Source organism: Agelaius phoeniceus, chromosome 5 (genome assembly GCF_051311805.1).
Source record: "Agelaius phoeniceus isolate bAgePho1 chromosome 5, bAgePho1.hap1, whole genome shotgun sequence".
Lineage (NCBI taxonomy): Eukaryota > Metazoa > Chordata > Aves > Passeriformes > Icteridae > Agelaius > Agelaius phoeniceus.
Genome location: NC_135269.1, coordinates 66,217,393 through 66,230,335, shown reverse-complemented (window position 1 = coordinate 66,230,335; position 12,943 = coordinate 66,217,393). Strand labels below are relative to the sequence as shown.

General features: G+C 44.4%; 1 protein-coding gene across 4 annotated transcripts in view; it reads right to left on the bottom strand.

The window, feature by feature from the left end:
- FAM107B (family with sequence similarity 107 member B) overlaps positions 1 to 3,557 on the bottom strand; it is a 60,406-nt gene extending 56,849 nt beyond the window's left edge. Inside the window, exons 1-2 of one of the 4 annotated variants that reach the window (XM_077179211.1) lie at positions 2,979 to 3,557; positions 1,092 to 1,213 (exon numbers count right to left, since the gene is read on the bottom strand). In XM_077179211.1, coding sequence (XP_077035326.1) covers positions 1,118 to 1,213; positions 2,979 to 3,506 — 624 coding nt within the window. In that variant the 5' untranslated portion in view covers positions 3,507 to 3,557 and the 3' untranslated portion in view covers positions 1,092 to 1,117. The remainder of the gene's footprint in view (positions 1 to 1,091; positions 1,214 to 2,978) is intronic. The other 3 variants (XM_077179210.1, XM_054631698.2, XM_054631700.2) reach the window with 3 other exon arrangements.
- Between the last annotated feature and the right edge of the window lie 9,386 nt (positions 3,558 to 12,943).

The following is a 12,943-nucleotide window of genomic DNA, read 5'->3' as shown; positions in this document are numbered from 1 at the left end:
TGAAGCATTTGAAGAGATAAGCCTGGCAAGAGCATGCAAGACATGGGAAGTGGAAGTATCACTGATAAATGCAGTTCTAAACAGATAATTGATCTTTCTTGTAAAAATATGTTTTTCCTATCAAATTTGCAGCTTTATGTTCAGGTTAGCATGTGAAACTATTCTCTTTCCACATCTGAATCTTTCCACTGTTTTATGTCAAAATGAAACATCAAAACCCTGACTTACATGCCTTTTAAGTAAACACAGAAGAGTTTCAGGCTCTTTGCAACATTATGTTGTGCTGCAAACCATACTTCCCTGACAGTGAAAAACACTCCAGGTCTGCCCAAACCAGAGCAAACTTTAGACTAATAACTGAGTTGAAGAAGCATTCAGAATTTTCTTTCCCCTCACAGTGAGGTGTGCATGTATCTTGCTCTTTGATACTGTGTCAGAGGGGAATCAGCTCTGAGCTGTGTCAGACATGCTCTCTTGGGGTTCTTGTGAGATACAAATAGATCCAAAGTTGTACAGCACAGAGATGTCAGACACAGAACGGCTCAGCAGAAGCTGAGCACTGAAACTGGCTCTGTTTACAATTACCACAGTCCCAGAACAGATTAAGAGTTGGCCACATGTATTTAATACTGTTAACCGCATACAAAGATAACATAGCTTTATTCAATAAAATATTTTCTTTGAAACTTTGATAGAGCCAAAGCTCTGTTAGAGCCAACCGCTTGTTAAACAGTTCCACTCTTCTTCCCACAGCTTGCAAACATGATTATTTCCTTCTCTCTTCCCCCATTTTTCCTTCTGCCCCAATTTTTAGGTAATTTCCCTGTCCTTACTGAAGTTATGAAGGAATGTTCTAAAAACCAGTTTCTCAATGCCCTAAGTATGGGCAGCTGTGCAAAAATTGAGAGACTCCCCCACCCCCAGGCCAGTCTATCACTCTGTATCAAGCCAGGCTGTTCCACTGTGTGACTCTGACAAACAATCTGCCACTTCAGCAAATGCAATGACCAGAGGCACCAGACAAATCAGGTTGTGAAGGAGAGTATGAGAAAGATCTCCCAGCTGCAGCTGCCACGGTGCTCCTCACTTACCCAGTGGTGCAGGCGTGGTGCACGGGTCAACACAGTCTCAAAGCCTTGAAATGCTTGGAGGTGAACTGGACTTCAGAGAAACGTCTTAATTTTGAAGAGAGAAAAAAGATGCTGAAAAAAGACTGAAAAAGAAGGAAGAGAATAAATTAAGGGATATGAGATGTGAAACAGAAAGGAGAAAGCAAGCGGGAAAGTATTGTGAGAACCTCATGAGATTATTCTCCCTCTTCTAACTTTCAGGAACATCAGCATGCCATTTTAATTAACAATACTTAAGTGCTGAAGACAATATAGTGACACTACTCTTGAGCATTATGGACACAGAAGTGACATTTCACCTGCCAAAATCATCCCTGGCAAAACTCCACCATCATCAGTGGAACTACACCAAGCATGAAATTGGCCCACGGCTGCACTGAGACAAAAAAGGCTTTGTTTCAGGAGATATAGGGAATTTCTGGTTCTTTATAATAAAGCTCAGCAATTGTTTACTGTCCCTAAGCAAATATCCCTGACAGCAAACAAGCAGCCATCACATTCATAGCACACACTGTCTGTCCAGAGGACAACATCCATCAATAAAGCAACAGTTTCCCAGTGTCCTGTTCATATCACAAGGAAATTAAAGACAGTTTAAATGCCTCCGAAATTGCCTACCAGATCCACAAGCAATCATTCTCATTTTCAGCAACATCCTTCCACCCTCCTCTGGCAAGTCAAGGAAAGTTGAATGTCCTGACTGGTGCTACAGGACTCAGCACACACACAGATGTACCACAACACTGAGCAGCTCCACTGCCAGAGTTATTCAACAATACTCCCACCACAAACTATACCCTGCGACCACACTGTGCTCACACAGAAACATCTTTTTCCTCCTTTTGTTACATGTTGGTTTGGCCATGTGAATTCCCAACGAAATCCCACAAGTTCACATGTTTCTGCCGTTCCCTCGAGTTTGCCACAAGCATGTCCTGAGCTTACAGGGCCAGACTCTGCTCCAATGCCAGCCACAGCCGTACACCACATTTGCATAGTATCGATTTATGCCAGAACTCATTAAGCTATGACAAAATCCAGAGGCAAACAAGTAGTTCGGGCACACAGAGCTCCTGTACTGCACCCCTTCCCCTTATGCACCCCCACAAAGCATTTCTCCGTGCAGTTTCCCTGGCCAGCTTCGCAGCCTTTAAACCCAATGCCCAGGGAACCCTGGACATTTGAATTTCCAGGGTCCTTGAGGGAAAGTTTGACAGACCCAGGTGGGATTGGTGGGAGCACAGGAGAGGAACTCCTCGGGGCTTGTCCCGCTCCCAGCTTCTACTTGGTTTAAAGATTTGTAAGAAGACATCCACTGTCCACACCAGAAGTTCAGCTGCTCTGAACGCTCACTTTACAGAGCACCACGTATAGGAAAAAAACATTTATCATTTTTATTTGCTTTTCCAGCCCCTCTTCCCGACCACCACCACCCACTCCCCCAGTCCCGCACCCACGGATCCCGCGGTTCTATGGGGGTGCCCCCACGGCTGCAAGAGGCACCCAAGGATCAAAGCTGCCCCCCCAAGAACACCCGAACACCCCACGGACACACAGAACACTCGGCGGGAGAGCCGGGGACACCCACGGGGGGCGGCGGGACCGGCAGCACCTCGGAGCCCCGCACACCCAGGCACCCTCCTGCTTGCTCCCCTTTTAATTTATGCAGAGCCACGACGAACTCCCCGTGTTTCCCTTCACGAAGGAAGGCGCGGGTGCCCCCCCAGCAGGGACCCGCCGCTCCCGCCTGTCTTCCCCGGGAGCCGCCGTCCCTCAGCCCCCCCTGGGCTGGGATATCCCGTCCCTCCGCGCCAGCGCCTTTGTGTGCGGAGCAGACACAGAACCTACCTCGGCGGGGCGGCTCTGCCCGCCCGGCAGCGCGGGGGACGAGGGCAGGGGAAGCCGAGGAGGGAGGGACGGAGAGGAGCGGCCGCAGCCCGCCCGCCCGCCCGATGCCTGCCGAGTGTCCGCCCGGCCCCGCCACACGCGCGGAGCCGGCCCGGCCGCGCCTGAGGGGAGCGGCGGGGCGGGCCGGGGGCGGGCCCGGCGCTGAGTCACCGCCGCGGCCGCCCCGCCGCCTCCTTTGTTGTCAGGCGTGGAAAAATCCGGGGTGGCGGGGATGGCTGGGGGGAAATCCCGAGAAAAAAGGGAGAAAAACTGGGCCTGTGTGGCGGCCTGGGCCGGGCTCCACGGGCTCAGCGCCGCCTCGGGAGGGACAACGCGCGTGGGGCAGCCACGGGTGTTCTCAAACTCCTGCCGGGGCTCACCCTCGGGAGACACCTCTCCTTCCATGGAAAAGAATTTTTTCTGCAACTTTCCCAGTGGTTCCTTCCCGGATCCTGGAGCCCTGTCGCTGTGGATGCTCTCGCCGTTCATTCTGTAGGAATTAAGGTCCCCATCCAAGTCAAAGGTCAGGAGTGTATCCAAAATCTGTCTCCTTGCGAGCACTACACGATGGGGACATGAGAAAGAATCGGGGACGCGGCATAGCGTGCACAGACTTGGGAATGAACTCAAACAAAGACATTTGGGGATGAAATGTATGTTTACACTGGGGTACACACTGGGATTAAATAGATTTCTTTTGTGTGTTTATCACTGGGATTATTTTGCGTTTCTTCAAAACAGATGCCTTGAATCACAGCGCAGCGACTGGAGTCACCTCAGGGATGGAAAGCTTCTGCCTGGTCTGGGGAGCTCAGTGATTTGAGGACCTGAACATTCAGCATCCCTTGGGCTGTGGAGACCCTTCCCCTGCAAAACCCCATGCCCAGAGGTCCCAGCAGGAAGAGTGTTGGGTGCTCAGTAGATGGTGCTATTTCCACCGAATTTATCCTAAATAACCCTCTGTCCCAGGATGGGAAGGGCAGTGAGCCAGTTGGAGAAACAAGTTTTCTGTGTGGCAGAGCTGAAATCTGGAGTGCTGGTGTGGACTAAAAGACTGCTCAGGTCTTTGTGTGCAGCTGTTCTTCCACTAGGAATAAACGGCAGCCGGGTTGAAACCTAGGAAATGGATGAAATCCAGGGCACCAGTGGCCATTGGCACATCTGGTTCAATTCAAGCCCACTGCCAAGCACCTGCATACACAATCAGAGCTGTCTTGTGAACAGATGAAATGTTAAAAAATACTAAATGCTCCTCCAAAAGTCCCTTGTGACATGGCAATCTGGCCAGCTATTTGTGTTGTCCATGTCCACAGTGTCAGCCCTGGTGATGGGCAGCCTCGTTCCTCAGCACTCTTTCCTTGTGTTGTGAGATATGATTGCTCTGTATGTGGTGCTCATGGACACTGTATGGAGAAAACCTCATAAAAATTGATTCTTTTAAAATAAATATGGTAAAATGATGTGCCTGGATGAATGAGGCACTATAAATATTGATTAGTTCCCTGGTCTGGGAGCAACCCTCGGTCTGAAGCATGGGAGGGGGAAATAGTTTATGGCCAGAAATTTGCAACGAAATACAATCAACTGCCAGGCCAGCAGAATGCTGGATTTCCCTATCTTTTGCATTCTTGACCTTACAGACCTCTCCATATCATTTCTGTATGCAAACATTAACAATTTGTTTTCTAAAGGCTTTTTGTAGTAGCCCTGATCAAGATGTTTTATCTCTGTTGCCTTAGACACTGCACAGGCAGTTGTCCCTGCTCTGAAATCTGACATGTTACATCAGTGTTTCCCAACCCTTCCCCAGCTCAGACAGCTATTTTGTTGTGATATGTATGGTTCTTCCCAGCAGATCCTGCACATCCACACCTTTAAATGGAATGTAACACTTTTTTGAGGCAAAATGACAAAAAAACTCTGGGTCTCTTGCCATGGCTTGTCAAAGGAGCACGGGCATTTTTCTTGGGGTTTTGTTCCAGAGTTACATTCAGTTTAAGTGTGTGGCAGGTGCAGATTTAGCAAAGTCCACACACATACAGAATTATCTTGTGCTTTGTGAAATTGCTGTAATGCTGTGCAGCCCCTAAGCTGCCATGGCTGTATCCAGACTGAAAAATATTGCTGGACAGAAGCAAGAAAGGGGAAGATTTGTGAGGGGTTGAAAGGACTCACCAAGGCCACACCTGAAGACCAGCAATGGCTGAAACCAACCTGTTATCCTGTTGTCTTAATTCCTCATAAAAGACAGTGGTCAAATGAAAGCTCTGAGTCAAACATCTCATGAGCAATTTAAGGGATAATTTGAGTCATCACATTGCCTGGCTTTGGTGCAAGAGCTGCCTGGTACCTCAGGCCCCTGGCAGGGGAATGAGTCAGTCCAGCTCAGCTGCAGCCCCTGAAAGAGGAACACATCAGTGGTCAGCACTGTATCCCATCTGTGAGCCACTCAGATCCCTGGAATTCCTATTATTTCTTTAAGGCACTTCATATGTGCCTTTTGCCTTTTGACCACATGGAAATTACAGTCCATGGTTCACGTGATGAAGAAATTTGGCCACAACTGCATTCTACTCATGACAAGCATTCTCCCCCCAGCACTGTGGGTACTGAAACTCTAGAAAGCACTGGAAAAAGCCTCAGGGATCTTTCTAGATGAAAAATAATATATAAATGTAAAACATTACCATTTTATTTTAACTTAAAGCAGTGTATTGGAATTTAAAAAAAAATAATAAACTGGCTGCACTTTAAACAGAATGATTTACTGGAAATACTTAATATGAAAAATTCCCTTCTTGTTACTATAATAGCCAAAAGTGCATAGACATTCTATCATATGATCATCACTGGACATTTGTAATATGTACTTTGGCGTTTTGATATCTCATTAATCAAGTATTATGTATTTTAATTGCCTGTTGCTGTTTGTAATTTTTTTAGTCAAACTGCAAAATGAAAAGCAAAATCATTCTTTAATTTAAATCCCTCTTTGTGAGGCAGGGAATTGCATTTTATGCTGTGCCTGCACCATACCTGGCCTTTGAGTGTTACCACATTATGACCTTAAATAATACCAATAACAATTTTACTGTAGCAGAAACAAAGTGGAGTATTTTACAAGGGCAGACACAAGTGGAGTCAGCTGCTGTGGGATTCCCCTTGCTTAGTTTTGGCTGTCTGCAAGCAGACATCTCGTCTAAGCAGGTCATGAAGGCTGGGCAAGAGGTGGGTACCCTCAGAGAGAGATTTGTGCCTCCTACCCTGAATGTCTGTGTTAGAACTGGACTGACTGCCTTGGAAGTGCTTCTGGTGGGTGTACAAGGCAGCACCTGACCAGCTTCAGCTGGATGCCTTCCTCAGAATTTCTTTAGCTTTGTGTAATTTCTTCACTCAGAGTGGCAAAATGCCTCCCTCTGTCCTGCTCCTCTTTGCAAACAGGAGTTAAGTGCTGCCTGCACACCAGGATTTTAATTCCATATAATGTGGGGAAGCCCTGACTTGAATCACAGGAGACTGTGGTTTTCTTTATTCCTCTGTAGCCACTTTAAATGTAATTTTTTCCCTAGATTTTTAATTTAATAGAAGTAAATCAACGGGAATGCAGGTTGCTATGAATGTTTTTCCATACCATAATTCTGCAGAAACATCAGTTCAGTATTTGAAGAAACATCTGCTATGCACATAGATGAACATATATATATAGGAGCTGACTTCAGAGCTTGCAGGGTTTTCTTTACACAAAGCCAGGGGCATAAAAGGGATTTCCTCCAAGTTTTCCTGTGTATTAATAATGAAGATCAGGATGCCACCTTTGCTTCCTCCCCTTCTGAGCATACAGTGAAAGGAAATGGTTCTGGATGGAATCACAAAGAGCAGTGGAAAAAAACAAACTTCACTCCACGCTGGCACTCAGAAGTTTAATTATCCAGCACACTGCATCTTTATGGAAGAAGTAGAAAGATAAATCCTATATGTTAATAGTTGGCCCCCTGTGGGTGACCTTTGGCTCAAATATTCCATATAGTGATTAATGTCACACAGTTGGATCCAAAACATGCTCATTCTTCAGGCTGCAGGAAAAGAAAAAAAAAAGGGGGGGGATTTAATTTACCTTCCAAAAGCAGAATTTCATTTGATAATTTTTTTCAAGGCTGATTTTATCCCTGCCTGTAGTCTGGGCTCTGAAGAGCTGTTCTGCACTCCCTCTGCTAGGACTTAAGACCAAGCTTCTCTTCTTGCCTCCACTACTGACTCTCTGGGCAACCTGAAATAAGTCATTTTGCCTCAGGTGCTGGTCTAGTAGAATAGAGAAAATAACTCTGACTTCCTTACTGACACCATTTGAACTTGCAGATAGAAGACACTAAGTGAGGTTCATCTTCAGATAAAACTCGATATTGACCTCTAGAACCTCAAGGTGTCATAAGATTACGTCAGAAAATTATAGTTATGGTTGGATTGTAGTTTTCTGACCACCTTCTCCCCAAATCTTGCCATTTTTATGTGCCTTTGCTTGCCTTTTCATGTCATTATAGTGATCTTACATCATTCTAGAAACACAAACTGTACCCCTGGCACAGGCACAGGGAAGCAGGTACCAAGATCTCTGAGCCTATGTGTCAGTTTGATCCAGGATCTGTGGAAAGGATACACATCCTATGTAAAATACAGATATACAGTGCCTAGCATTCCATGGCACTTTTCTGGGGAGATCAGATCCTCAGACATACATTTACAGGTGGGCTCAGGGTTGTAATGCAGAACATTTTAACAGACTCAGCTGACACATCACTGGCATCCTCTGAAAGGCCAAAGCCTTGAGGTGCTGCAAGTAATGATACCAGAATTCCTTCCCATTTGACTTCTCTAGAGTCATGTCTGACACGGAAAGCCTCATTCAGCTAATTAAGCCATTGCTAAGATTGCCACAGCCCTCAAGTAAGTTTAGACTGAACCTGTATTTCTGTCAGCCTCTTAGATGAGATGAAGCAACAAAGCCTGATGAAGGCTTGGAAGCTGCTCCTGCTCCTGTGGAGATCACGAGGAATTTTGCTTTTTCTGGGCCTAAAAAGACATGGCCAGCTGTCTTCCCAGGGATGACACAGGAAAGTCTGTGGAAATACAGCTGTAATAGCTGGAGACAGAAAACGTGAGACAAAGCCTCTGAGGAGGTCTGTCCCAGCCTCCAGCCAGGACACATCTGCACTGTTGTGCAGGCTGGGCAAATTTTTCCATTCCCAAGCTGGTTTATTTACCCAGCATGACAGGCTGTTAGCAGGCTGTACTTGGGGTGGCCCTACAGCAATTGGAACAGACAATCTCATAGCATTTCCCACTACCAGAAATAGTCAAGTGCTCTTTCCTCCATGAAAGGAAAGATGGGCAGATTTTCTCTGTGCTCTAAACCATAAAGTACATGCAAATTTCAAGGGACAAGTAGCTTTATTTCTGTCTTTTGTGCAGTAATGATTGCACTCTGGGAACTTTCAGTGGGCCATGTACACACTGGCAGAGGATCATGCACATGGATCAAGATTCTACATCATCTTCCATCACAGGATCTCAATGTGCTGGTTAAACCTAACAACTTGTCCTGGTTTTGGCTGGGATAAAGTTAATTTTCCTTCTAGTAGCTGATACTGTAAGATGTCAATAACCATAGTGTTTGCAGCATGCCCATCACCAGAATTTATAAGCATGTCTAATTTAGAAATGATAAACTAGATTTTCAACTTTCAACCCTAGTTGAAGTTGAAGGGAGAATTAGAAATCACCATGCCTAAAAATAAAGTGAAAAAAAGAAAAAAACTCACACTTGCTCACCTTTGATATCTAAAGCAAAAAGTTGAATCTCTAGGTTTTCAGTTCCCTATATTTCTATGTGGGATTCCCTATGCAGAATTCCATGAATATGGGTTATGCTGTGCCAAGCAGAGAGTCTTGAGCAAGCTCAGTATCTCAGACCTTCTGTGCAGGCTCTGCAGAACTGGTGGGTCCATGCAGAAAGAGTTTTGAATGTATGCAAACCCCTTTGCATGGACAGGTTAGCCCAATTTATCATACCACAACAGTTGCTGAGCACCTAGAAATCCTTAATATAGCCAAGCTGCTCTGGTTTTCCATAATTTCCATAAATACAAAAAAAAAAAAAATAGCCACAGGATGGGAGATGATTTAGAGGAGTGGTAGGGGTGACAGAGACTTCCAGCCTAACGCACTGGGCTAGTAGCAGTTCTTGGAACAGGAGTCAGAGCTCCAGGTTCTCACTGTCCCAGCAACAGGCAGGTGGCACACTGGAGTGTGTGCCCACCCCAGAACTGGGTCTCTGATCACCTCATGGCATCTCCAACTGGCTCAGGCCCATCTTAGGCAGTCACACCACAAAATTCTGCCTGGATTATCTCCAGTCCTGCATGCAATTGGGACTTCTGGGGTCATTCTTCCTTTGGGGGGAAGTTGTGCTAAAATAAGTTCAAAGTCTCTCTGATTCTTTCTCAGTGAGTCATTCATCATGGGAGTGCTTGTCTTGGTCCTCTAGACACATGGGGAGAACTGTGGGAAGAAGCTGAAGAGACAAAGTAAATGGGATAGAATCCCAGGGGAAAGCAGAGCTGAGCTTCCAGCCATGGCTGGGAAGCTGGGTTGTGTATTAGTGTATTGTGTAAATCAAGAGAGGAAATATGGGGAATGCTGTATCAGAGCCTTCAGCAATGGGCAGTGGAGGCACAGTGTGAGCACAATAGGTCCAGTTCAGCTTGATCAGTTTAGAATTTCAGCTGAGTCTCTTGTCACCAATTCTGCTACAAATAGTAATGGAGTAATGACAGCAAAGCAAGCCATTAACTGATATTGGTTTCAAATTATTTTCCTGCTTTCTCACTTGAAATAAATCATTATTCTAACTCTTAATTTTTATTGTCTGCCCCCTGTGGTTTAGTAACCAGCTGGTATTCCTTATGAAGAAATCAGCAGGTTGATTGACGCTGTGGCTACCCTGACATCCTCTGAGGCTTTCTTATTGACTGACCATATCTTAGATAAGGTTGCCAGTAAATTATAGCTCTGCTTAAGAGCATCTGCCTCAGGGCTGCTCTCCCCTCATTATAAATCCTGATCTAATCCTGCACGTCTCCTCAATTATTGGAGAGTACAATTCAAGAAGTGGCTTCCCCAGTGAACATGAAATGAGATAAACTATTCCTGCATGAGGTAAACATGACTACTCAAGAGTGAAGCTAAGCATTTTCAGGCCAGTCTCCTGATTTTCATGTGGTTTCCAAAGGAAAAACATATCACCACTCCTATTAATGTTGACTGTTATTTCATCATAATCAGTTCTAAAACTCAGTTTGAAAGTTCTACCTGTCAGTAGAACTACTTGTAAGCATTTCTATCTACAAGAACAACATGTATGACAATTCAGGTGACAACCTAAGGAAAGGTACTGGGTAAGTCACTTTAGAGACCCCAGCCTGCCACAGAAACCCTTGGGAGATGCTTCATGGCCAAGCCAAAATACAGGAAAGACATTTAATTTATAAGGTCAATGAATGTGAGAGAGCAAATGGAAAAGGGACAAGCTTATCTTAAGATATTTTTGTGTTAGGCAGATAAATTATGTTCTGGATTGCTGGATGAGTTTCAGCACATCAATGCTGATGGAAATAGTCCATCTTACATCTCCATGAACAAAAGTATCTCCTTTCTGGAGTGATCCTATTATAGTGAATGAAGGGTGAGTAAAGGAGCCTGTTGGTGCTCCTGCAGGATCAGCACCTGCTCCAAGTTCCAGTTACTGAGACACCTGCTGTCACTTTCTGTGGTCTTACACACACACACCACAGCAGCCAAGTCCAGCTTTGCAGGTCCTGCCTGAGCTCTGGTCTGTCTTGAAATTCACCTTTTGTGAGAACCCTTCCTCTGGAAAAAGCTTTACATTGCATGTTGATTTTATGCAAATATTAAAAAACTGTTTGAGCACTATTAAATGGGTGACTTATTTACAGCTTTGTATTTTCACCAAGATAAATGGGAAGAAACAGGATTTATTCCATTCAGGAGAAAATGTGCATTTAGGAATTAAATTAATGGAATCTGTAAACCCACACCAAGGTTACATGGCAGTTTGACTCAACATAACATTAATGACTTATTCTAATTATGCATTAATGTCTCAGATTATGTTTATTCCTCAGCATTTCCTTTTGTCAAAGAGAAGTTTATTGTTCACCCAGCTCCAAATACAGAGTGAATTTTGACATCTCTGGTGGGAAATCAACAATCTGTCTCATTGCTGCTGTCAGCTATATGAGCTGTTTGCTAGATCATTAATTTGTGCTAGATTGGGATGTCAGATGATAAAAGAGGAGCTCTCATCCTAGGGCATGGTGGGACTACACACAGATCATCCTTCCTCAGCCTGCATTGCCAGCCCAAGGAAACACTGCCTGTCCTGGGACAGCCTCACAGGATCCTCTTGGGAACCTTTCTTGTGCTTCCCCCTGATCAATCATAGTATAAAGGCATAAAAAGTCTGTAAAGAGTGGCTGTAGTGTTCAGGAAAAAATCTGTCACAAGCCATGCACAAAAGTAAATTCCCAAGGAGTACCACAAGAAAAGGACAAACATACATTATAGTCCACTCACAGTCTCTGGATGCTCACTACCTCTTGAACTGACTGCAGATTTCTACTTATTTCTACAAATAGATGAGGATTTCTAGACACAACCCTCCATCGATTTTTTTTCCCCTGGACCTGTCCAGCCTCCCCTTAAATTCATGTGAGACTCTGGTAGTGTCTTTTGGCAAGGAATTTCAAAGCTCAATAACCTTCTCATTCTACACTGGTTAGTAAGGGTTTTGTAAATGTTAATCACTGTTGCTTAGTACAATTCTTCTTAAAGGAAACATTATCCTATGGCTATTGGAGGCAAACTTCTATAGGCTTCTCTGGTGTTAGATCTCAGCAGTATTGTTTAACTCAAGCCCCCTCAAAATAAGCAAGAGATTCTAAATTTTAGTTAGGTCTACAATTCCTGGCTGACTGGAAAAAAATAGTCCAAATTACAATTTAGTCAAAGTCAGGTTTCACCTCTCCCTAAGTACCCAGTATCCTTTATTGCAGTTCTGGTTTTGTAATCCTGCTTTAGATTCTAGCAGTGTTCATCAAAACAACAATTTCACTTCAAAAAAAGCTACAGAGTGTTTTTTAAGGAGAAATGAAAGGCTGAATGGTGAGTGGAGCTGCTCCATGACAAACAATTACTGAAACAAATAGGTCCAACAAAAAGCTCTGCTCTCATTTACATGGCTACAGAACTCATCTTGCTAAATTGTGGCCCCTTTTATCAAAGGATTTAAATCTGAATTATCTCCTTGTAATTCCCTCAAATTTATGCCATTTGAATTCTGGTTTCAATCAGCTGTTTCTTCTGTGTTATTAACTAAGGCAGAGGCACCCTGCAAATCGAGCATACTTCAGTGCACTCCCTTATTTATGTACTTACAGATAACTTCAATATTTCCCCAAACAAGATGTGCCACTGTGACCCATAGAGTCAATACATATTGCATTTGCATTCTTTTATAATGCAAGGCAGTTGGAGAATTACGTACAAATAGACCTCTAGGGGCCTGACCTCCCAGCTGCATTAAATAAATCCCCTTAGCACAAAGGAGAAAGAAAGGGAAACAAAGGGCTTCCTGCTGCCTTTTCCTGGAAGCACAGAAGTGAAATAATTCACTTTGGTGTCCTGTGGAAATAAAGGATGGTTAGAAAACATCAGAAATCAATCTTTAGAAAAATACAGCCCTAGAAGAGAGAGAATGAGCAACTTGGCTGTAGAGAAGAGGGGAGTTTTCCCAGTGTATTCACTCACCATCATGGCCCTGCAGAAAGCATTTAGTCTTCACTCAGACTAAG